The sequence below is a fragment of the Gadus morhua genome, chromosome 14, assembly GCF_902167405.1.
Source record: "Gadus morhua chromosome 14, gadMor3.0, whole genome shotgun sequence".
Lineage (NCBI taxonomy): Eukaryota > Metazoa > Chordata > Actinopteri > Gadiformes > Gadidae > Gadus > Gadus morhua.
The window spans coordinates 24,686,303-24,713,048 of record NC_044061.1 but is presented as its reverse complement, the minus strand read 5'-3'; the positions used below and the strand labels follow the sequence as shown (position 1 = coordinate 24,713,048).

Genomic DNA, 26,746 nt, shown 5'->3' with positions numbered 1-26,746 from the left:
CCGGGACCATTCTTCTCCGGGCCCGGCCTGCTTCACCCCCTTGCTGAGTTGGTCGCAATCATTGTTCCGCTCCAGCATTAACCACATTCCACAGGGCGCAGCGCACCCCGTATACATCCTCGCATTCTTTCTCCGCAAACGAGTTCCCATGCGCAAATGCGTATTTAATTGCACTCTGAAGCCTCATGTACAGCTTAAACTTGCATGGGAGTAGTATATAGATGTAAGTGAATTATACAAGCCGCGAAAGATTATCCGAAACTCAATTTTAGGAAATATAAAGAAAAAAGGAGCACAGGGAAATTCCTCCGCCGCAGCGCGCCATTGACTGTAAAGACCTTTCAACTTAACAAAAACTCAAGTTGACAAACGCATCCTGTGGCTGAAACCGGGAGAAAGAGTTTATTTTTTTGCGGGGGAGAGGGGGAAAGAGGACCATGCCACACGTTGAGATCTCCGAGGAGCACCACACCGGCGGTGTGACCGACGAGCGACGGCTGTGACCCGGCTGCACCGCGGTGTTTGGATCTCCATGTGAGACGCGAGCAGGACTGGCTCTCTGGTAGTCGGACCCCGGACCCTAACCCTACCACCATGGAGCACTACGAGAACGATCGGGGACTCCGAGCCGCTCAACTGATGGATAACCTCTCCTTATACGAAGCTTATAATAAGGAAGGGATGTACAACGCGAGGAGAGACTTGGTGATCAACCCGGATTTGGATTTCTCGGCTCCGGCGGTCGCGGAACATAAAAGTAAGCCGATGAATGGCACCTCTGTGCCGCTGCACCAGCAGCATCACACCGTGGAGAATTACACGTCCGCCAACAAAGTGTACTGCGCGGCTTCCGCGCGTCCCGTCAACGGGAACAACCGACCGGTGCCGGTGGATTTCTGCGCACCTCAGAGGGAAGCGGTCTACAACGAGGATAGCTGTTGCACCAAATCCGAAGTGGCTCTGCCGTGTTACAGCGGCGTCTCGGAGAGGCCCAGGCGATACTCTTTGGAGGTGCAGGGGCACAGGTACAGCACGGGGAGCAGCGCCTTTGACGGCGTGACTTTGAACAACAAACCCGCCGCCCTACCCGGCAACAGGTGCAACAGCGTCTGCATCACCACCAGCAGCGCCGGTCACGACGGGCGATTCAACGCCACCAGCCCGCGGTCCAGCTACGCTTCCTCCCTCTCCTCGCAGGAGCAGAGCAAGCACGCCAGCCCCAGGTCAAGCATCAGCAGCCCCCGCACGAGTTTGGTGGTCCCCGGGCTGCAGGACAAGTACACCAGTCCCCGGTCCAGCCTGGTCCACTGCGACGGGAGCAATGTCCTCAGTCCCCGGTCCAGCTATGCAAGCACAGCCAGCGACACCAGCAAGCACTCCAGTCCCCGGGCCAGCCTCAACAGCTATGACTGCTGTAGTAAGCCGAGTAGTAACCGCACGAGTGGGATAAGCATGGGGTACGACCAGAGACACGCCAGCCCCCGGTCGAGCACGGCAAGTCAGTACTCCTTCACTACCAGCCCCAGATCCAGCTACTCTGACTCTCGGTATGGGCCCATCCTCGGCAACCACGACCTCGAGGGGGTGCTTTTGCACGGGCTGTCCGTGGCCAGTCCCCGCTCGAGCATCTGCAGCCAGGAGGGCGGCAGTGCACGGCCCGGGACGGCGGCGAACTGCGTGGTCAGCCCGCGGTCCAGCATCTCGAGTCACAGCTCCAGAAGTTCCCGCAGCTCCAGGGGGTCTATGAGCACCTACCCGGAGCTCCAGCTGCCCTCGCCGCGGTCCTCCATGCTCTCCTCCAGCCTGCACGAGGACACGCTGCTGCAGGAGTTTGGAGACTCGCGGGGAGACGGGACTAATGGGATTCAAACTCGCATACATCTCCAGGCGCTCTCGGCGATGCCCGAGTCGCAACAACAGCAGCAGCAGCAGTCGGCCCAGACGGGGGGGAGTGCAGACTTGACCGCGGGGTCTCCATCGTCATTTACATTTGGGTTGTCGTCGAAAACACCTGCCTCTGGGCAAAGGTTTAAACTGCCCTACCAGGTAACCCCGTGCCGGGAGAGCGGCCCGAGCCAGGCGGAGAAGAGGCTGGAGGCGCTCACCTTGGAGCTGGAGAAGGAATTGGAGATGCACATGAAAAAAGAATACTTTGGTAAGTGAAAGCAAAGCATGGAGATCTTTGAGTGGTGAAGACTGAATTGAAAGCAATGTCTAATCACGCATGGTCTGTTGTTTACACGCCCTCAAAATGTAACCATTACCTCTTAAATATAAGCGGTAGGCCTATGCTTCAATTAGGTATACAAGTCGTTCTCCATAAAGACCCTGAAACCACTTATATCTAATGATTGCTATCATTTTGCTTGTCAGTTTGTTAGTGGATGTCTTCTTTTTGGAGTTTTATACAGAGGCACCCACACACACCGTTCTCATCTCGGTTTGTGTAGCATCACTCTCATCATGTTTTTACCACACCACCCTCAAACCCACCCAGCCCCCTCTGAGTGACCATAGCCGCTAGCAGAGCAGCGCTGCCTGCCTCATCCAGGCTGCCGTTGACACAGCGCAGCAGCTACTGAATGGGCCTCTATGTTCCTGGGGCAGATACCCTCCACTGCCTCTGTGAGGGACCTGGCTTTGTTGGAATGAGCGCCGTATTCAACCGCTGGAAGAGCTGCCGAGTGACCCACCGAGTCTGGTGGGCTTTTACCATTTTGACCTCGGGTCTTTTAGTGAGGCATTCAGGGTGGGAGACCTCCTCCCCCCTCGACCGTCTCTCCTCTCCCCCTTTTGAGAGAGAGAGAAAGAGAGAGAGAGAGACCCCCCCCCTCTCATGCGGGCCCCGCCGAGGGTCCCACACTGTGTGGCACAGAGCCGCCTCGCTGGGGCCATGTGTGGCCCTCTTGTTTGTTGTGGTGGGCCGGCGGTGCTGTGAATCAACAGCTGGCCCCGCCAGAGTCCCGCCACAAGAGGCCGTTGAGCCCCCACCGCCCCGCCCAGAACCCCCCCACCACACCTCCCACCCCCGCGAAGCCCTTCATTAACCAACCAGTGGGGAGTCCCAGCAGCCCCAGACACTTGGCACACGGTCCGGGCTGGAGGGCCAGACACGCAGGGTGGGTGGGGTGGGTTTGTAAGCTCTTTCACCTGCCCAGAATCCTAATGACAGCAGTGATGCACATATTGACGCAGGCAGGCGCACGCACACATTGGTACGCAATCACATGCCTGCACAAAAGCACATGCTCACTCACTCACACGTACACACCCACACACAATCACATGCAAAAACGCACTCATGCGTGCACACACTCATGCGTCCACACACAGTTATTCACTCACATGTAATACACCAACATAAACCAAGACACACACACACGCACGCGCGTGCGCATTTAGTCACACACACATACAAGCACACACACGCGCGTATTTACTCACACACACACATACAAGCATGTGCACGGGAACACGTGTGTACACACAGATGCTGACGTAAGCTGAACACAAACCCCCGTTGTCTCGTCCGTAAAGCCATAACCTCTCTCTGGGCGCATTGCATCACATAAACAAAACAAATCAGAGAGTACTAGCGATAGGATGCTCGAATTTTCAGTAAAAAATCATTTCTTTGCATTTCCTTAACAAAGCTGTTTAAATAATTTTGCACAAATAGTTCTTCCCGCCTCCAGTGGCAGACATAACTCCACCCGTCCCTCAACACTTCATCAATCCCTTGGACTGTCCTTCCATCGCTGTCAGCTGTTTCATTTATACAGAGGGGGATTATGGGACGGACAGCATCATGTCAGCACTCCACCTATTGAACTTAACTGTTCAGCAAAGACCGCTGGACATCCGTACTAAGACAGAGCAGTGTCCTCATAGTAATAACATGAAGCCATCAAATAAGATGATGTTAATCTTGTAGACTGTGGTGGTACGCGATATGCTATTTAGTGGTACGCAGAGGAATTTCCAAAAAAGAACAATAATAGATGTATTGATTAATGTGGTCACATAGTGTGTGTGTCAGTTCTAGGGCTACCACTTAGTACGGCTGACAACAATTAATAATATTATTTTGAAGAGTAAATGTGCCTCCTGCGTGAGCTTTGCATAGCTGAACAGGGCCGCAGGCCTACGCTACTGTATTTTGTTATATTTAATAAGCGCTGTCATAATGGTGGTACTTGGGGAAAAAAAGTTTGAGAACCAATGTTGTAGACGGTATGAATAACAGCAACAATACTGAGTCTAGCAAAGCTCACTGCACCATCTTACAGAATGGATATGATCAACTATTAACCGATACACGATTGACACTGATTTACCTGAAGACGTACTAGAGAGTAAATAGTCTGTGGCCTTGCCGCTGTTCCCTGAAGTGTGTTCACATATCATTACACAGCGCTGAATGGAGGGAACTGGGATGGCTGTGTGGACTTCAGTCATTCCAGCCCGACACAATAGGGCCAGTGTTCTGGGGTTATAATGATAGGGCACACTGATAATATGCCGTCAATGCACAAAGATAGTTTTTGAGACTGACATGAAGAAACGTTTTTATAACGCGCCTATTAGATGAAAAACAGGGCCTTCGTCTGTCCAAACAGAAATGTACTTTGTGCCGCAAAGACAAGATTACGGCCTCCTTTCAAATGGTGACAAAGGCGTCCAGTATGAAACTGCGTGTTCCCCTTTCGCCTCTGAGAACTCCCGTCTTGTTTTTAAAATGACAGCAGAGGAGGGGTGGTTCTCGTTCTTGCCCTTGTTATGTTTTTCCAGATGACCCCACTGAGCAGTTCAATATGAGTGTTACTACCATCAGCTGATTAGAGGTTATGAAAGTGTGTCTCACACCGCACTTTCATTCTCAATCTGCCACCGTTCAAAATGACGTACCCCAAGGGTTTAGTCTAACCGTTACCATGCTGAAGAGCCGAACCTGACCAGAAAATGGTGGACTTTGTTTCTCTCGGAAGGCCGGTCGGACAGCCGGCATTTATTTGCGTTGGCCAAGCTCAAAACTTAATTACATCGAATTTCAACGGAATTGTGCGACCTTAAAGTTTTATCAGATAAAAATCCTCGGACCTCATTCTGTTATCAGTGCTAAGTGTGAGATTCAGGTCGCAAGTTCAGCTTGGTTAGGAAACGCTAATATTTGACCATGATTCGGTGGCACTGGAACGCAGAAATGTCTTGAGAAAAGGAAACAAGCTAATCTGTGATTAGTTATCATTTACCCATGCCCCTTATCTTCTTCTACTTTGTGATTACAATCGTATTTCAGCATTTGTGCACAGGAAACCAATTACGCAAGTTTAACGATACTGAATCATGAAGGAATCAAACAGCTAGGCGCCCAAACGGCCCTAGCTTCCTCTGAATCCCAGCGCTTTTCAATCCGATGGTCGGTCATGTTCAGAACATCAGATGGGGGGGGGGGGGGTGACGAGGTGCGCCGTCTCCCCTGATGGGATGTTGTGTCCTGTCGTCGTGGTGACCCTGGAGTCACCCCAGCCCAGGCGTTGACCCTGTCCTCTCTACGGAATGTGACCCAAGCAGGGGCCGTCCTGCCTCTGAAAGCCTGGAGATCATTACTCTGTTCCTGCGGAGGCCAAGCAGCCTCACAAGTCTTTGCTCGCTGATCCCATCTCCCTCACCAGAGCTCCCAGAATTCTGGTCCCATTGACCAGGAGGGCCCATCCAGTATATATAAGAAGCATCCTCGATCCCAGGGTGACTTTTATGTTCTAACGGCGGCATTCAGCTGCACGGCTGTATTGTCTTTGGCGTCTGTTGGCAAGGCCGACCTCATGAAGCTGGACTGTCACCAAGAGGTCACCGGTTCAAATCCCCAGTTCAGCTTGGACTGTTAGGTGGAAATGATGAACAGTGAGTCATGTTAGTGGGTCCATCAGCCAAACTAAAAGAAAATACAAAAGATGCGATTTCAGTAGGATGGTTGGGTTAGATCGAGCCTGGACAGGTTTAATTAGGATCTGTTATTTTCTAGATGTCATGATGCATAACCTGTCGATATAAATATAACTTGTAGGCCTAGGCGGAAATCTATTTAGAGATGGAGATGGTACACGATTGTTCAGCCCTCAAACCTGAGGGATACAAGGTCAATCCAGAAAACGTTGTGATAATGTGTTTCACTGGCAGCATCTGAAAACCAAGCTAGCGAAACACAATTTTATTCTGGAGATCCTTGGTGAATGTTTGACTGAAAGCATCGATATAACTACCTGTAATTCCTTACCAAAAACTACAAAAGCGTATTTTATTCTTACAGTTACCACTGTTCATGCTTAGTTCAAGGCACTGTTGAAATCCAAATGTTTTTGACTTGTGGCTGACCCGAATCTAGGCCCAAATAACTTAACATCTATGTCTCCAACAGGCATATGTATCAAATGCGGAAAAGGAGTATATGGAGCCAGCCAGGCATGCCAAGCGATGGGAAACCTTTACCACACAAACTGCTTCACCTGCTGTTCCTGTGGTGAGTACGACCCCTTCCACTACCTTCACACCCTGGCTGGCTGAGATACGGGGCTGCCTGTGTGAGGCCCAGAGTGTACACTGTCAAAGTTCAATGCTTCACCAAACCTTTTTTGCAATGAAGGCAATGTCCAGGAGACTGCCTGGTTCCTCATGTATGGCTGGCTTATTTAGACCAGACAATATCGGAAGTAGAGAGAGTTGGAATTTGCTTGATCAGGGATAATTGTAAGAAAAACCGCAGAGTATATGTTTGTTTGAAATTAAGCAAGGAGGACATTTGTTGTGTTCAGCAGCAGTCAAAGCAGTCAGCAGTAGTCACGAGTATTCCTCCTTTGTCCAAAGCCGTTGGACCATTTGAAGACTTCTGAATAAGGTTGTTTCTGTCCAGTCTCTGGCCACAGCTGCACACTCTCCTCTTCCTCATTCTTCAGCGATTATCACTGGTTATTTTGAGATGGTTTGTTTGCTTTGAGCTCAGGGTTTGTCAGTGAAACATGTGGTGAGTTGATTACCAGTAGTTGTTAGTTTAGTTTTTTCGCCGCTAATGACAACAAAACAATGAAGCTGTCAGTTAATCACCAACCGCAACACTATTGTTGATCATCTGAAGTGTTCAAACAGTGTGTGTGTGTGTGTGTGTGTGTGTGTGTGTGTGTGTGTGTGTGTGTGTGTGTGTGTGTGTGTGTGTGTGTGTGTGTGTGTGTGTGTGTGTGTGTGTGTGTGTGTGTGTGTCAGCAAGGCCCACTGTTACCAAATGCCACTCTCCATCTCCTGTTTCTATTGGAAACAAGAGGAAGATTTCGAAAGAAAAGTTCCTTTTTTTTTTTTTTTCTTTCTTTCTTCCCAGCAAGGTTTCCTCCATTTCTGTGTGTGCTATTCATGGCCACCGATCCCCCTTGCTCGGGAAGAGCTACATATAATTTACATGTAACTATATCCACATTCCTGCCCATTTGATTGTGCAGCTGAAGAATGGAGGCCAGTGTCTAGTTTCTGAAGTTCTGCATTCACCGGGAAAAGACACCTTTGACCTTGATACTATATCAAGATTCCAAAGTGTGTGTCACAAGGCGGTTTGGTTATTTTTCCTGGGGGTGGTAATTGCATGTTTACGGTACCTTCAGTTGGGTTTATTTTTGTGCTTGGGTATTGTGACAGCTCGGGTCGTCCTCTTTATTCTTAAGGGCTCGCAAGTTGTGTTTACAAATGTTTTTATTTTTTAACTACTTGATGGTATCGAAAAGCAAATAAAACACCCCTTCTACAAACACACCAAAACAAATCCTATTTTCCTTTTTTCTTTTTGTAAGTGAACACAGTGCATACACCAATCCCGCGACAAGTGATGAATATTAAGAGATTAACTGTGTGCTTTTTTGGGGTGGGGGGCCACTCAGGTCTCAGATCAGTGACCCGGTCTCGTTGCTTCGGGTCCAGGCCAGCCCTGTGATGAATTAGCCGGCCCGCTCCTCTCTCGAGACGGTTTATTGATAACGTAAACCGAGCGATGTATCATCTGACCCCGAGAGAATGGGAATGTTTTCTTTTTAACCGGTGTTTTGAAAGCTCCTGAGAAGTTTCGTTAGACAGTGCCTCCACTTGTCATAACACCGTCCAGTGATAAATCACGGACGGCCTCCATTTTGTTTGTTTGTTTATTTTTCATGCTTTCCCTCCGGAATAAGTCCCACGTACGGAGGCGCTGGGGCTAGAGCGAGGCCAGACTGCGGCCCCGGAGCCCCGGAGCCCCGGAGCCCCGGACCCAGGGCTAGTTCAGCAACCATGGGCTTTGTTTAACCATGCATAATTGAGCCCTCCTCTTGGCTTACTCCCATGGTTGCACCCTTTTTCATGAAATGGCCAGGAATGCGAACTACCCCCCCCCCCCCCCCCCTCGCTCTCCTCTTCAGCCGGCCTTCCCCGGAGGACCTCAATCAGACAGTCACAAAGTGTACCAAGGCCCGCTTATCAGCTCGGGGCCAGCGCGCTGACGGGCTCCGGACAGACGGGGAGAGGAACGCATGCACATGATGTGCCGGCCCCCTACTGCTCAAATGGCCCGCATTCCTCGTGCGTTCGCCGCAGGCCGCCGCAGCATGCGTCTGGTCCGTCGGTAAAGCCCGTCCCTGGACTGGAAGAAGAGAAGACGGGAACTTTGGAGAGCCTTGTTAGCTTCCTCTGTCCTGTATGCGTACATACGGTTACATGACGCTTTTTTTTTTATGGAAGCATTCCAATGCTATAACTGTCTGATCTGCTGTGGAAGAAAGCAGTAGGCACTTCTGCTTTTAACAGCCCTGTACCTCTGCCCCAGTGCTAACCCCTAGCACCCTGTTTGCTGCCCTTATTTGAGGCAGTGGGTCCTCTGAATGGAGAGAGAGAGAGAGAGGGGTGGAAAAAACACTTTATTTTACCAGGCAAGAGATGAATAAATCACAGAAATTCCTTGTTCCTTGTTGTGATTGACTTTTTGATAAGATATCACGACATTTGTGTTCTTCACGTAGGCAGCCTTTGTTCAACTGAAAATCGAAATGCATTCTGGGTAAAGTTGTCTCACCCTACCTCGTAGACCATCATATGTGTAGGGCTTGTGGGATGTGGGATCCTTCCTACACCTTCACACAGGTTGGGAGTGGTAGGGTGTGGGGACACTACTAAATGATCAAACAACGTTCCTTGTATAATTCAACATTAATCCACATCCCTTCAATGCGTTGCAGGGCAGAAGATAGAAAGGTTCTGAGAACCCATTTCATGTTATTATGTATGACATTACACACTTTGGTTTCCTGGAGTTCCGGTTCCTGGTAACGACGTGTGATTCATAGAATACCTTTTTTCAATTTGTGTCCGTTTTTATGCATCCCTGCCCCTGCTGTACTCTTTCTGCGGTAATTGTGAGTGACGTCTACAATCTGGAAAGTGTAACTGAAAAGAGTGCTTAGATTTCAAAAAAGATGGACCTTGATTCAGTGGCACCTGTTCATCCAAAGGGCTAATTATACGCATTTACACCGAGTGTGAAGCGGCTCCTGGTAGAATTCTCCCAGTGGACAATATGCCCACTTATTCAAATCTATATACTACTATATCAGGCAGGTAGCAAGGAAAGGGAGGTGTATCTGTAATACGATGAAAGTCCTCCCTAATAGACCCAATAACCTGTTTTTAGAGCCACACTGCCAAAGTGATAGGGTCTTAATTCTAACCTACGTGCCTCGTTGGATCCTGAAATCGATTACGGTCAACTGCTACCGTCGGTTGGAATTTGCCGTTTGGAAAACGGTTTAATAGCATGTGACCTAAGGACCCAAGGTGGATTCGATTAACCCTCTGGTGTTCATGGAGGTACACACTTCATGAAACCGAAACGTGAATAAAGACGGAGGAACTGAAACGGGAAAGGTTTTGCGACAGCCAAACTGTTGGCCATTCGCCTGTGAACGCAGATATTCCGCCACAGGTAACCAGCGCTAATGGAGCTGTTTACCTTTCTGCCCCTCTAGTCCTGAATGCACCGCTCACAGCTGAGGGATGAACAGAAAAACATATTTTTTGTTGTTGCTAGGCAACCTCACGACTCCACTGTCAATCAAACCGGACACAACCCTGTATCTTGCGGCCCGTCTTTGGCAAGTTTTAACAGTTTTTTGGGTTTCTAACGCAAGGTAATGAACGGACACAGAACACCTGTATTTCTATCCAAGACGTAACTTTCCACAGAATCAACTATGTTGAATGATTTCCACTGGGATACGTTCAGCTGCTCTTTAAGCAGATGCGCCCCAAGCAGAGAAGGGGGCCCTGGGAGAAACCAGAGTCTGCAGGAACACAGAAGCTGCTCATATGTCTGATGGGCCTATAGTGGGGCCCGGATGAGTCATCAGTGTCTGCTCTGACTGGCACTGAGACACCAGGCAGTGGCTGGGTGTAGGCTGGATGTGTAGTGTAACACACAGTTTGACACAGTTAAGGACCTTCCAGCTTCAGAATAGCTTTTATACACGTGAAATGTGTTTTTAAAAAGACATGGAGCTTTTAATTCTCTTATCAGTGATATGCCAGTTTTTTGGTCCTGAAATGTTTGTGTGCTCGACAGTTGGAGAACGGAATAGCTAGAAAATGATCAACATGGACTTTGAGCATGTTGTGAACTCTGTGTCAGCATGTGTGGCTGAACTAAGGGAGATGTTGTACATCCAGCTTTTACTCTTGAAAGAGACACACCAAATGCACACGAATACCCAGTGTGTATGAATCACAGTTGGATTGGCATCCTGGTTCCAGAGCAAAAATATGTGGGGAAAATGTATTTTTTGGAATCCATTTACTCCTTTGCATTGATTTTAGCATAAAAGTAATCAGGAGGTTGTCTCCCCCACATGAGTGACTTGTGTTGCTCTGGGAGACTCAGCGTACATTCTGTACAGTCTGTTGTTTCGTTATGCAGGAATATGTATGAATAGGGAACCAGTGACTGGCGGCCGCTGCTTAACGTGGAGATCTGTGTGATTCACCACTATCGGTTTACCTACACTTCTCCACCCAGCTCAATCCTGCGCTCTCTGTCTCTGTCTCTTTCTCTTTCTCTCCGTCTCCCGCTGTCTTTCTATCTCTGTCCCTATATCTCTCTCTGTCTCTTTCTCTGTCTCTCTGTCTCTGTGTCCCTATGTCTGTCTAGCTCTGTCCCTATCTCTCTCTCTGTTTATCTCTTTCCCTCTCCCTCTCTATCTATCTCTTTCCCTCTGACTGTTAAGCTCGCTCACACTCTCTCGCTCTCGCTCTCATGCTCCCCTTCCTCACGGCCCCTCTCTTCCTCCCACCACTACCCAGGCTGCAGGTGATAAAAGCCCACTTGTCTGGGGGGATGAGAGAGAGGGGGGGGGGGGGGGGGAGGACAGGGAAAGGTTACAAGTGGAGGGATGACGCTTGTTTGTGTCACGGCCGTGCATTGATTTGAGCAGAGGTCGACCACCTTATGTTTGGGAGAGTAGGGTTTGTTGTTTGAGCTTTTCCACAATGAATGATGAAAATCATTTGTATTTTGAGATTATAGTATTATTTGAAAACACCCATCCAAATTGAACGGACAATTTATGAATGCAGTGTGTGATGTGAAAGAGTACATTGAATGTCAGAGGCTGACAACAATCACAGCATACATTCAGAAATGGAGTGCTATAAATGCTACAGGGCTGTATGTCTTGGTTGACTCCATGGAGACTAAACAGGATATGGATCTATGCTTTTCATGCTCCATGTGTGAAGCTTACAGTCCATGCATCACTCGAGGCATGGGGAACTCGGAGCCCTGAGAAAGAAAGCGAAAAACCTCAAAGTATTTCAAGTGTAAAATCCCCAGCCAGCAGCTATTTGCTCCAAAGTCCCATGCAAGTCGCACAACTACACTGGGATTCAAAACGCCTAGGGATAGCCCTACAGAAGCAGCAGAGATCATAAAAAGGAACGTCCCAATGTGGGTCATGCAATACACGTAAACAATTCCTTGGCATGCATTCCCCGAAAAGCCAAATTTGTCGTGGAAACAGGCCGAAATGAGAGGATTTCATGTGGGAACAGTGGGCTAGGCTGAGAGAGCTGGAATGTTCAGTCCCAACTGCCAGTGGAATGTTCCACCATTGATGTCTTCGCCATGGTAACGCATCACACACTTTGAGGGATCCCGCATCTAAAGCGCTGCGGCTCACTGCGGCGGCGGCCGCGATCAAACCAGTGGCGGTATTATCTCCCTCTCTGTCCGCTGACCAAAGGGACAGATTATCGACCGGTGGAAAGGTTAAACGTCTGCTCTATCGATTCTGCTGTGATAAAAGAGATCCAGCGCACTGTGGGCCCTCTCCGGGGACAAAGGGCTGGAAGAGAGGGGAGAACGGAGCCCTCCCCCTCTGCCGCTCCTCAGGGGAACCAGTGGGGGGGTGGCGGGTGGGAGTGGGGGGCTGGACGGTTGGGGGGTGTCATAGGGGTGCAGGGGGAGGTTGAATGGGACCAGCTAGTGACCTCAGGCAGAAGGAATGTCTCCCCCCCCGCCCGCCCGCCCGCCCGTTTGCTCAGCGGTCCCTCTCCCCTCGTCATCAGTGGACGGGGGCCTTTGTGTGCCTCCGGACCCCTCCGTGGAGCCCCCGCAGCGGGCCGGAGGAGCAGAGGAGCACGGCCCTCCCGGAGGAACGCCACGGTCCTGCCGCTAGCAGCCCTTTAGCCCTGCCCCAGTGCTAACCCACAGCGCCCTGTTTGCTGCCCTCCCTGCTGCCCTCCCTGGAGGCAGTGGGGCCTCTGAAGCAGCTCTGAACCAAGAGAGCGGTGGAAAAAACACTTTATTTGACCAGGCAAGGGGCGGCTAAACAATCAAGTTTTCGATAAGATATCGCGACATTTGTGCTCTTCACGATGGCAGCATTTGTTGAAAATGGAAATGCCTTCTGGGGTAACATTGTCTCACCCTGCCTCATAGAGCCAACATCTGCATGTGACCCTCCTCGGTACTCCTCTCCAGGGCCGGCTCCCCCATATCCCTGGGAAGGGGGTTTAGGGTTTGTCCCCCCCCCACATTCGCTGCCAAACCACCCAAATGCAAATCGGGCCTCCAGTCTTAAAAGTCTCACCTATTGTGCGGCCCGGCATTCCTTGGCTGCTGCGGCCGTTTATGTGGGTGCTAATGTATCGCCGTGGGCCAGTGTCGTGACAGCCCGTGCATGAGAAATATACATAAATTGTCGTGCGGGGGGCGAAGCGTTGGGGGGGGGGGGCTTTCCCATGCCAGGACCCCTATAAAAAAAAAAATCAATGGTCGCTCGGGACGGCAATTAAATCCCACTAATCGGCTGAATTTATGAGCCCTGCGTCGTGGCTCTGATGGGGTGAGGTCATCGCCGTCCCCCCCCTCCCCCCCCTCCTAGAGAAGCCCGGCTGAGACCCAGAACCCGGGCCGGGCCGGGGGCCGCTTCATTAGAACCAGCCCGGAGACAATGGGTCAGTGTGGTCAGTTTGGTGATCAGTGAGCAGGGAGATGAAAGATGGGATAATAAAGGGCCACCCCGTGGGGTTCCTGTGGGTCTGAGGGTGGTTTATGCGGGGGAATATGCATGGTGGGTATTGTGTGAGTGTGTGTGTGTGTGTGTGTGTGTGTGTGGATATCAAGTTGTCTGGATGTTTGATTGTGTGTGGATATCTAGTTGTGTGTGGATGTTTATGTGTGGATGTTTGAGTGTGTGTGTGTGTTTCTTTGTGCGTGTGTCTGTTTGTGTTTGTGGATATCTAGCTGTGTCTGGACGTTTTTCTGTGTGTGTGTGGATGTCTGGATGTTTGAGTGTGTGTGTGTGTGTGTGTGTGTGTGTGTGTGTGTGTGTGTGTGTGTGTGTGTGCGTGCGCGCGAGAGTTAAGTTCATGCTCCATGGGTGTAGCCCCCTCAGATAAGGTATCCGGGCGGGGGGGAGAGACATGGGCAGAGCGATGACAGCTTGAGGTTCCCTGGATTGATTGTTGGCCGTTCAGGGAGTGTAATCCTGTAAAGAGCAATTACGTCCGATTGGGTCTGAGACAGAAGAACCAGCGGTTTGACACCTTCTCCAGCCAACCAGCTGTCTCCGTCCTCCTGGCTCCTGTCCTAGTGGGCCAATCGCAGACAGATGGTTCGAATCCATTCAATGACTGACCAAAAAATGAATTCACGTACAATGGTCGCAGGTTATGGAGACGATATCATACAAGATGAGAGGAAATACTGTAAGTTGAATGGTAGTGGAGGTCTTATCTCTGGTTATACAGTTGGTAGCAGGTTATGTTACCTGATATCCTCACTGAATCTCCTGTTCTGGTTCATTTTGTTAGTGATTTAGTTCAACAAAATTATGCATATACACTACCGTTCAAAAGTTTGGGGTCAACCAGACAATTCCATGTTTTCCATGAAAACTCACACTTTTATTCAACAGTGTTCAGCTGGGCTAACATAATTGCAGAAGGGTTTTCTAATGATCAATTAGCCTTTTAACATGATTAGATAAACAATTTATGTGAGTGATGGTTGCTGGAAATTAGACTCATGATGATATTCCATTTAAAACCAGCCGTTTTCAACTACAATAGTCATTTAATAATAATAATAATAATATATTTAATTTGTAGAGCACTTTACATTCAGAAATTTCAAAGTGATACAGAGTTTAATAGAGAGGAAAATAACAAATAACGGGTTGTTTAAACATATAATGCATAAACAGTAAAAGGGAAATTAGCAAAAGGCTGTTTTAAAAAGATAAGTCTTAAGTTTTTTTTTAAAAACAGCTGTAGTCTGGGGCCTTCAGGTGGTCAGGTGGTCCATTTACCACATTAACAATGTCTAGACTGAATCTCTGATACAATTAATATTTAAACATTAAAAAAAAGGGTTTCTCTTCAAAAGATTAAGATATTTCTAACTGACCCCAAACTGTAGTGTATGTGGAATCATTTAAAATGGTAATGATGATGTATTTATATAATATACACAGTTACAGTTTGAGGATCGTCTGTTTGTTGTTTATCTTCATCCCAGTTGTTGTGGTCATTAGTCTTGTTTGTTCTGGATTCCCGCCCAGTCGCTGCGGGCCATTCCTGGCCTTTCCTCCCTGACCTTGGATTCTGTACAGCCGGATTCCTGGAAGCGCTGAGGGCTGAGGGGGCCGACGTTCCTGACGTTCATCTGCCTTTTATCTTCACAGGGCGGAGGCTGAGAGGGAAGGCCTTCTACAACGTCAACGGGAAGGTCTACTGTGAGGAAGACTTCCTGGTGAGCAGCGCTTCATTAATCTCGACAAACAAAACGCACACACACTCGCACATGCATGAGCACACACACGCACACGCATGCATGGAGACAGACGGACGCACGCGAACGCGCACGCAACCGCCACACACAAACACACAGTGTCTTCCTGTCCGTCTCACTCATCCTGTGTGTGTATATCATTGTGTAATCATTAATTTTGTTGTGCGACAAGTGTGTCAGCTGAGTGCTCCACTAACCCACCTCAAGGCTAGAGAGTATAAGTGGGGCCGGGGGGGGGGACTCTAGGGTGTATGTGTGTGTGTGTGTGTGTGTGTCCGTCGGGTTGGGAGGGGGGTGTTGAGGCAGAAGGGTTCAGAGGTCACCAAAAGCCACATTCTCCAACCCTCTAGAGGCAACATGCTGCGGTCCCTGCTGCTCCAATCAGAGCCCAGGATCTCCCCTCCCAGCTCATTTCCCCCCCCCCCCCCCCCGTCTCCCCTGAGGGGGTCCCGAAGACGCTGCGAGCCGCCAGCAGCACTTAACAATTACGGCTGACTGCGTGGGAGGGGCCTGGGGGGGCCGTCCCAGCTGTTGCTCTCCAGGCCCCTGGGTTCGTTCCCCCTGACGCTCGGCTAGGCTGTGTTGTCATGGTGGGACCGGGCGTCTCAGAGAACAACAAGAGACCCCCAGCAGCCCTCCATGTTACCGGGCAGACTCCTGGGAACCTCGAAAATGAAGACGGGGAAAAAATGAAGTCAACTATTGGAACGAGGGGTGAGGAACAAGTTGGGAGGAACGGGCCAGTACCCCCCCCCCCCGACCGTCGCGGTTTTGAGTGCGTTTCACCTGCTGGTGGTCGGGCTTATGGGGGGGTACCCACCTGCTCCCAGAAGTACACTAATCCTGGAGCTTGGGTTGAGGGGATGAGGTGACCAGACTAAGCCCCTTCTATCCTTATCCATGGTGTGGCACAGAGCCTTCTGTCCCGCCCCCCTGTAGAGAGGGCCGTGGGGGGTGTGGCTGTGAGGGGCGGGGGGGGGTTGGGTGGGGAGGACTTTGGTTGGCAGATGGCTGTCTTTGAAGAGGAGGTCTCAAAACGTCTCCGCACGGCAGCCCCCTCCTCCCACAGGTAGTGGGGGGCACTCCGTGTGTGTGTCCCCACCCCGGGCCTACGGACCTACCCGGCCCAGCAGCTCACGACCTCCCGGGTGTTCCCCAGGGGGTCCTTCGGGACAGGCCTGTGTCTGGGGGTCCACGTTAGGACCGCCCACGCCGAGCTGCTGACGGGCCGGGGGGCTGTTTGCTCCTAGGGATTAGGTGTGTGTGTGTGTGTGTGTGTGTGTGTGTGACTCTTTTTGGGTGTGAGTGTGTCTCTCCACACACGCACGCTTCACCATCCAGGAGTAGCTGAATGCAGTGGTTGTACGGGGCAGCTCCCAGTTGCTGCTGGTTGAATGCTATGATTGTACTGGTCAGCTCCCAGTTGTTACCAGTGGAATGCGCTGGTGGTGGTGGTGGTGGTGGTGGTAGGCAGATGCTAGTGGCTGCCAGGCGAGGACTTTGCCCTGGCCACCGTCCAGCAGTGAATACCTCCGAATAAAAAAGGAAAAACCCCTGCCGAGTCCGCGGGGGGGAAAGATAACGGCCCAGTAAATGTGTTACCAGTAAATCTATTCCGGAAGTAGTATTTGAGGGATTAAATAAAGGCTTTGGGTAGAAAATGTTTTATAATTTGAACCTGAAAGGGCTATTCACTATTCAGTTATTGTCAGAAAAGATTTTTCAAAGCCGTCTAATACCTAGGAACCGCTTCAGTCTCAAGGTATTAAAACAATACTCTTTCTTTGTGAAAACCACCGCGTTGTAGTGGGAAGGCAGGTGTTGCATTCCACCCCACAAACAATATTGATTACACCCTCCCTCCTAGTCACGCAAATCAATAGCTAACCCGATCCGGAACCATCCACATCGGACCGGTTCTCATGAGACATTGTGTCCTTCTGTCCTGCTTGACCGTGAGTCATGATCAGCCACAGGACGCCGCCCCCCCTCTCCCTTCTCATCCTATGTAGGGGGGGGGGGGATAGGACACAGGGTTAATGGGTATAAAGAGACCAGCAGCGCCCCCTATGGACACACACCCAGCTGGACAGCCGGCGTGCAGACGCAGAGCTCGGCGCTCGTCACAACAGCACAGCTCCGGCCAGCGCTGACGTTGATAACGGAGGACATCCTCTGGATTCCTCGGATGTTTCACCGTTTCTGATTAAAAACTGTTGTCTTCTATCCACCCCCCCCCCCCCCCCCCCCCCTTCCCCTCTACCTTACAGTACTCTGGATTCCAGCAAACGGCGGAGAAGTGCTTTGTGTGCGGTCACCTTATCATGGAGATGGTAAGAGAGCCTTATCAGAGAGGATCCCTGATGTGGGACAGAGAGCAGGCATGTCAAGGCTGGGCAGTGTGTTTGTGGACGTTGCTACAAAGTGAACCCGCCAGCGTGCTTGTCTAAACTCTGGAATGTTCTCTTTTTGTGTATCTTCTAGCTTTTGATCTTTGATGACATTTTTTCCATGTTGAGGTTTCACAACCCCCAACAGGCTCTTGGGTTTGTGTAATGATTATTCATTCACATGGTTGTAACCGGGGAATTAGAGTCTGCAGCCGTCCCTGTAGTGGCACACATTTTTAAGCTTGAAAATGTGTGTTATCTTTCCAAAGTCTTATAGTGTGTGTGTGTGGGTGTGGGTGTGTGTGTGTGTGTCCCTTTCTGTGTGTGTGGGTGTGTGTGTGTCCCTTTCTGTGTGCGTGGGTGTGTGTGTGTGTGGGGGTGTGTGTGTCCCTTTCTGCGTGTGTGTGTGGGCGTGTGTAGATTCTTCAGGCTCTGGGTAAGTCGTACCACCCGGGCTGTTTCCGCTGTGTGGTGTGTAAGGAGGGGCTGGATGGGGTTCCCTTCACCGTCGACGTGGAGAACAACATCTACTGTGTCAAGGACTACCACACGTAAGGAGCTCTGCCACCTGGGTAGCTTCCTCTCAGGGTTCCGCCCAACCACACCGCTAATGTCGGCCCAAATCTATTTTGCTATTGAACACAAAAAAGGTGTATCATGTCTTTCTCGTCCAATGGATTTGAAACTGTAGCAGACTTAAAGAAGAAGAATTAAACGTGACAAATCATCTCTTATAAAACGGCAAGGAACAACGGGAGTCAGAATGTTGATGGAGGCCGTTTAAAATCGTTTGTTACCTAGTAACGTGTGTCTATGTAAAAACATAAGTATTATAATAAAGTTAAATCATGGTCATTCAAGTTAAATCAATAATTGGCTTCATGGCCATGATGCCATGAAGCCATTGATGCTAATTATTTTTGAATTGTCTGTGCAACGGTTGTTTTTCACCGACCAAACAATGAAAGTCTGGGCTTGTTTTTTTTACACCGCAACACAAGTAGTCGGATCAGCCTCACTTCAGCAGACGTTGGCTTCCAGTGGCTCCCATCTGATCTCTGTCGTACCATTGCTCTCCTCCACAGGGTGTTCGCCCCGAAATGTGCCTCTTGCAATCAGCCCATCCTCCCTGCTCAGGTAAGCACCCCCCCCCCAACACTACCACCCTCATCAGAACCGGCCCCACCACCACCACCACCATGCAGGCTATTCAGATCTCTCCTTGTGTCCCATTAGCGCTGCATAATCAGCCTTCTATCTGGGCGGACATCATGTTGCTTACTACCTTTTACACAGCTCTAGAGCTCGTCGGAGCCCACTGCCCCTCTAACACCACGTTAGGCTCCAAAGAATCCAGATCTAACGGATGATTGACACGTTTTCCCATCCGCGTCTTTAAATAACTCTCAAACTTGACGATTCGAGGCAACCCACGCGGCCTTAATTAGCCGCAGCAGCTAATGTAGAAATGTATTCCCGCAGTCCCCCGCCTGTTTTGAACTGAGCTTATCGTTTAAACAAATCGGCTCTCCAGCTGCAGTTAACCCACAAAACAAAAGAAATGAAGATGGTTCTAGATGGCGTGGTGTTCATGATGATTACAGGTGTTGTGCATATATCTGAGATTAAGGGCCTTTAATCTTGTATTCAAACACCCTAGCCACCATTACACTAACCTGCCCCTGTAGTCTGTCATATCAGCTACAACGCTTCAATATTCCAGACAAATGAATGTACAGAGAAAGGCTTCATCCTGCGGGTTTTGAGGATTCACCCTGTGTTTGTCGTGGTTATGGAAAGCGTCTGGACCCCACATAGTCAGATGACGTGGATGTGTGTGCTCTCCCCCCCAGGGCTCTGAGGAAACCATCAGAGTGGTGTCCATGGACAGAGACTACCATGTAGCGTGCTACCACTGTGAGGTAAGCGGATGCGGTTGTCATGGAGTTTTTGTTTGCTTTCTAAGGCGCAGTTGGTAAGCTTCTGAAGCACGAGGTAAAGATTTTAATATTTAACATTTTCTTTGATAGATGAAGGTGTGACTCATGTCTCTCAGTCACGACTTTGTTTGAGCTTTAAACAAAAATAATAACTTGCCATTCATTACAATACGATTATCATACAAAGGATTAATTATCTAAATATGCATTTTTTATTATTGAAGTGCGATGAATCGAGAGGTAATGACCTGTACCTGGCGTACGGTTTTGATACAATACTTTTCAGTTTGAAAGCGGATGAGCTGAGATATAACAAGATCCAGCCAGCCTTAATGATTCACAACGGCGGTCTCATGGGCACTGGCTGGAGACACGTTGAAACCGCAATTATTAACACTACCACACGCACGCAAGCACACACACGCACACAGACACACAGTTAAGTGGGGGTAAGAGTCGTGGAAGCAGACGAGACATCTAAGAAAAAAACGGTGATTCACCATCTCAGTCTCTTGGGGAATGATAAACCAAATGAAAAAACACACACACACACACACACACACACACACACACACACACACACACTAACACAAAGAAACATTTGTGTTTAGCAGACATATGCTGTTCTCACAGCGGGTGGTGGAATTAAATCTTCACTGAACAAACACACACAGACACAACGTCACGCACACAATCTCACACACACACCGAGCGACAACATGGGTGACTCATTGACGAGAAACATTCCGGGGTTTGACTCGGAGGGTTGATGAAATTTCTCTAATCTGGTCACTCAGGTGCCATCTCGTCCCAGCCAGCCGTCGCTACACCTGCAGATGATTCACTCTCTAACTAGACTCAGTCTCGCACTGCCACGACCCGTGAGCAAGGCTACTGTGATCCATCCGGAATGTGGTTGTGTGTGTGTTCATTGGCGAGACACTTAATATACAGCAATAAACAGCAAGATGGTTAAAATATAAGGAGTTTCTCTAAAAAGCTACGTGTGTGTGTGTGTGTGTGTGTGTGTGTGTGTGTGTGTGTGTGTGTGTGTGTGTGTTCTTATGCGTGTGTGTCAGAGACGGCCCCTGTCCCTAACATGGGGGCGTGTTGTATGATGACAGACGTGGGTGCCATTTAATTGCACATTATGAGTTTCCGTATATGACAAAACAAAGGACAAATCTCTCGTACCGCCGAGCTTCGATGGGCAATCAAGGCCCGCTTCTCAGCGCGATGTGGGGCGTGGCGGAATGTCTCCGACGTCGTCCTCAGTGGAATTCTGTCCCTTAATCGTCCATCATGGTGTCTGAATCTGGCCTCCGTGTCGCGGCGATAACAGCATTCCCCTTCTTGATTCCACACATTCCAACCCCACGTGGAAGAATTCCCTAAACAAAGATCCATCATTCCACAGTGCTGCGTGAGGGAGGGAGAGAGGGAGAGACGGAAGGAGGAAGAGAGAGAGAGAGAGCGACAGACGGAGAAGGAGGAAGAGAGAGACAGACGGAGAGGGAGGAAGGGAGAGACAGAGGGAGGGAGAGAGATCAAGGGAGAGAGGGAAGGAGAGTGAGAGACAGAGGGAGGGAGAGAGAGACGGCTTAATCAACCTGGCGAGGACAGAATGATTGCATATTTGGCTGTATCACATATTAAAATCACCCGGTTGGTTGGAGATACCTGAACTGTGCTGCTCAGCGTCAGACCCAGCTAACGGTCTAGCCACCGGGGGGGGTGCACCTCGTAGCGACCTAAGTACGACTCCCGTGGGCGGTGCCATGCTACAGATCCTTCCCCCCCTGTCTTCCAGCCCACTTACCAGTTCCTGCCCATAAACGCCTCATAAAGCCTCGGAAAATATAAAAAATAAAAAATTAATTGTAAAAAAAAACTGACGTGATGGAAAGACAATCATTCATAAGTTAGCCGAGCTCCATACAGGTGACACACAGCCAGTGCCGCGCCCCGTTTAACCCTCACCTGTGCAGGCAGGTGAGGGGTCCTGGGCGTTGTGTCATTGGTCCGGTCTGACCCCGCCCCCTGCCCTGTGGCTCCTCCCCCCTGCAGGACTGCGGCCTGCAGCTCAACGACGAGGAGGGCCACCGCTGCTACCCCCTGGAGGGCCACCTGCTGTGCCACGCCTGCCACATCCACAGGCTGCAGACGGGGTCGGGGGGCCCCGGCCACGGCCCCCACGGCTACCCGCTGCACGTCACCGAGCTGTGAGGGCCGCCACCCGGACCACCGCCCGGACGGACCCCCGCCCGGACGGACCACCGGGACAGACGACGTGGGCTGACCCCGACCCCCCCCCCCCCCCCTCCCACCAAGACGGACCAAGACTAGCAGGCATCGAGCCAAGAGACCCTCACAAACACAGTCGCAGACACACACACACACAAACACATGACGATGAAAACATGCACATACGAACACACACATGCACACACGAACACGCACAAGGCCTTGGTAGTACTAAGACGCTCGGGGGGGGAAAGTCCTTATTTCCCTTTGATGCTTCGATGTCCAGAGGGCAGTGCGGCGCTACTCATCCCTGGGGGGGGGGGGGGGGGGGGGGGGGTTATAGTGGGGGAGAGGGGGGGGTTGGTCTAGAGAGCCCAGGACAGTGGACAGCTGGAGACCCCCCGGCCCACACAACGCTGGGAAAAAGGGTCCGACAACACCCACTCTATCTGCGGTTCACATATCCCCTCCTCCCTCTCTGATCTGATCACCCCCCCCCCCCTTCCCCGGGCTCCCCCCAGAGGCCCCGGGTGACGTCACACCCCCTGGCCCCTCGCACGTTTATCACGCGGAGGTCGTAAAAGGGAAGAAGAAGAGGACGACGACGAGGAAGACGACCACTTCCTTCAGTTCTCTCTCTCGCCTCTAAAGCATTCCTTCAGTGGTCTTAATTCCTCTGCGTTGGGACCAAAGTGGGGGGGGGGGGGGGGGGGGAGACATGAGTGTCCCAGGTCCTTTCTAGGAGGGGGGGTTGATTCCAGGACAGATGGACATCCCCCCTCCCCACTAGCCTGTTCCCCACCCCGTCCCCAAAGGGTGGGCTTGGCGTTTGCTCTGCTATGCAAGGTCTATGAAGGGGCATCCAAGCATGACACGTGACTCAGACAAACACTGGTAAAACTGACACACACACACACACACACACACACACACACACACACACACACACACACACACACACACACACACACACACACACACACACACACACACACACACACACACACACACACACACACACACACACACACACAGGTGCCATCACTGGACCAGAGGAGCCTGTTTCGTTCCAGCGGGCTGAACCATGTGACCATGAGAGATTCACAAAGCGTGTCTTAATGAATGACTTCATTCTGTGAGGAAGGTAATACCTTAGATGCACATAGATTGTCTTTTTTTTATATATGAATATATATTTTGCAGATGTTTTCCACATAAACCCCCCCTAGGAGTCGTTGTCTTGTCCCTCCTCTTGCGCTGCGATTCTCAGTAGAGACCGAGGCGAAGCCCCGGCCACTCGCAGTGTGTAGTGTTGTGTGTACACACGAAGGAGCGTTTGTGCGTTTGTTTTGATGGAACACACTGCTGTGTGTGTGTAAGGCAGTTGATGTAACACATTACATCAGGACACAGTTTATGTAATCCACTGTCATACGGTTTATTTTTATTTTACAAACTGTGTGAAACGTTAAACATTGTTGTAGTGTATGCATAACACTGGTTATAAGACACTGTCACACTGTATATAGCACTATAACATACACTTTATATTTAAATATAGTGGATGTTATAGTGCTGTATAGTACATATACACACACATATATTTTAATTCATGCATGCATGCGTACATACATGTATATATGTATATATATGGATGTATGTGTATACATGCATCCATATACATGTATATGTATATGTGTGTGTATGTGATTTTATATATGCATTTGTGAGTATGTGTCTCTCTGTGAATCTTAACCAAACACGATTAAACGCTTTCCTGGGTGTTTGATATGGAAGCAAAGCACGTTGCCATGGATACAACCAACCTAGCTGGCATGGAGAGCGTTGCTCTTTTAGCTAATTGAATCGGTAGTTGAGTAAAAGACACAAAACACCGGTTCTGATAGCCCACACCTCTACAAAACACCACCCCTAACCCGAAGGTGGTGTTCTGGGAAGGTGGTGTGGCAGCGAGCATGGGCCCGTCCTGGTGTGAGTGTTTTTGGGCGTGTTTGGTTAAGAGGGACAGTGGCCCTGGGTGGGACTGGGAGACACACGCTGCTGGTGTGCCGTGCGCGGCCCCTGGTTCACTGGTCTCCGTCGCTTCACTCCTCCTCGGACCGCTCCGACTGACTGGTTCACACTGAACCGATCCCCTGACTCTCCGTCACGTCTCCCCTCAAAGTGCGCCAGCATCACTGCTGCTGACGTTCCCTCCCTGGGGACCCCGGTAAGGGGGGTCCCAGAGCGAGGGACAGACCCTCTGACACGGGGACTGGAGGGTCTTCCGGGCTCCGCTCGGTCCGGTTCAAACCGGCTACCCTTAGTGAGGTCCTCAGCTTCTTGAGAGGGACTGGATGATGGGTTGGGGGACCTGGTCTCTATAGCAGCACTTAAAGTACACGGAAAGCCTCTGGTGTGTGTGTGTGTGTGTGTGTGTGTGTGTGTGTGTGTGTGTGTGTGTGTGTGTGTGTGTGTGTGTGTGTGTGTGTGTGTGTGTCAGGTGGAGATTCCTGGAAACGCAGAGTTGCTGGTCCCACCCGTGTCTCTTGGGAGTCTTCCTCGTTAATTGCGGTCTTCTCCTTTGTGTGTGTGTGTAAAAGTGCATGTGTATGAGTATGTATAAATGAAGTTCATGAATGTGATTATTGCTTGCTTGTGTATGGCTCTACATGCATGCCACTGTTTGTACGTGTGTGCGGGTGTCTGTGTGTTGTGTGTGTGTGTGCGCCAGTGGCAGGGCCATTGAGAGCCACGCAGCGTCCAGCAACATGAAGGCTTTCTCGTCACGCTCTCTCACTGTTTTCAGCCTAATCAACACGTTGCATTCCCACCAACTCGTTTGTGTAACATAACATCACGTTCATCCCTGCGTAAATCACAAGTCTTTGCCCTCTCTGAGAATCTGAGTTCCTCATATAGACATTTCAGAAGCTGGCCCGGCTTCGACATTCTTGACTGTCATTGTTACAAAAGAGAACACAATTAAAATGAAACCGCAGACAGCACTCTCTCTGCCAAAACACACGCGATGGCGAATCCTACTTCCTTATTGGCTCAAATTGATGCCATGTGATAACCCACCTGTAGCGCCGATCACCTGTGTTTACCAGAGAGGGTGCTGTTTCTGTTTGCTGTTGTTGGGTGACTATTTACAGTTCCATGGTACCCAATGTGTGACACACCCTGTACCCGCTTCTAGGATGCCTAGAGATGTCTCTGTAGGCCCCACTGGACCAAAGCAGGCTTCCTGATACACATAGTTCACCAAGTACTACTGAGGATGTTGTTTTGAGAACGAGGCTGAGCGAGAGAGAGAGGGAGCGAGAGAGCGAGAGAGAGAGAGTCCAACCACAGAAGTCTCGCTGGACTGAAACGTTTTGAATGTAAAGAGAATTATTGTATGGTGACTCAATGTGGTTCTGCTCTGTTCCTGGATTCAGATCAAGCATTTAATTTTAATGAGGAAACTTAAAAAAAAAATCTGGATCTTTCCTTTGCTGGGTCTCAGTGCAGCGATGTGTGTTACCATGAACTGGGCCAACTGAATCTTTCTTAATACGTGTCCTATATGTCTTCTGCATCGCATCGTGATTCCAACTTCAAATTTTTTACTTTTGTTTCAGAAGAAGAAAAATAATGTGTTGTTTCCCCGAATTTTGTATCTTTTAAAGATCTCTTAATTTCCCCCTTTGAAAAAAGTACTATATTATGTCTGTATTCCATAGCCCCCGGCTAGTTTCCTTGTACATACAGAGCTAGGATTTGTTTTGTATTGTCCTCTGTAACAGTGTGTTCATCTGTTGGAGAGGCCTTGTATCAGTAGTTTCATTAAGCACATCTTTACTGTCTTTTGCATCGTTCCATGTTTTGATTACCTAGATGGTTCATGAAAAAGGAAAGTAGATCTATTTATCTAAACCTGAAAAAAGTCTAAAGTTATTTAATGTATTAAAATTTGGGAAGTATCATTTAACTGTAGATGATATAATCTGCTTTTTAAATAAAGTGGTTTTGTAGCTAACTTCAAGTTTTGTCTTTGTTTGTTTTTCTTGGTAAACTTTGCGTTTAAAATTAGATATTAATTTTACCTGTGGATAAATTAAGCCAAATACCACGGTGCTTTTGATTATGTTGGTGGTAGGCCTATCGTACCGCCATAGTAGGCTATGACATATTATCACCTCATCAATGACGGGGACTGTGTGTGTGTGTGTGTGTGTGTGTGTGTGTGTGTGTGTGTGTGTGTGTGTGTGTGTGTGTGTGTGTGTGTGTGTGTGTGTGTGTGTGTGTGTGTGTGTGTGTGTGTGTGTGTGTGTGTGTGTGTGTGTGTGTGTGCGCGCGCACATGCACTTCTAATGAAAGGCGGCAGCGGTCGATTCAACCTATTTACTTTGGGACAGCAGAACGCAATGTTTGCAACAACAACATAAATTGTTATGACATGTGCAATACATCCATCTTAAAATCGTAGCTTCTGCGATAGTTGCGCAAGACTTGCGTTCCCACGGCCGTGGTTGGTAGCTGGCCGCAATCCTGCGTAAAGTTGTTTTTGTCTCCGGATGGACCTCGCATGTTGCTGCCCAAACAACGCTGGCCCATGTTGGAGATGTCTGCTGTGGGTTGAGATCTTCCCTCGGATCAGCCGGAGAATGGAAGACGATAATGACTTCCATGCACGCAAGCTTCTCGGAATGAACATGTGATGAGGGTCCACCCCACGGGAGCTGACCGTGGGCTGATTGCCTATCAGAGGCCATTAAGAGCCTCCACAGTCACGATTGCTTTATTCCCCCGGACCAGCAGACCGCTCATGGAATAAT

The 26,746-nt window shown here is 49.7% G+C and overlaps 1 protein-coding gene across 1 annotated transcript; it reads left to right on the top strand.

The window, feature by feature from the left end:
* Positions 1-64: 64 nt before the first annotated feature.
* wtip (WT1 interacting protein) lies at positions 65-25,953 on the top strand. Its single transcript, XM_030376528.1, has 8 exons — positions 65-2,155; positions 6,419-6,520; positions 15,243-15,310; positions 17,620-17,682; positions 18,160-18,290; positions 18,825-18,876; positions 19,593-19,661; positions 21,747-25,953. Exons 1-8 carry the CDS (start codon positions 595-597, stop codon positions 21,903-21,905), a joined length of 2,205 nt encoding a protein of 734 aa, XP_030232388.1. The 5' UTR covers positions 65-594; the 3' UTR covers positions 21,906-25,953.
* Positions 25,954-26,746: the final 793 nt, after the last annotated feature.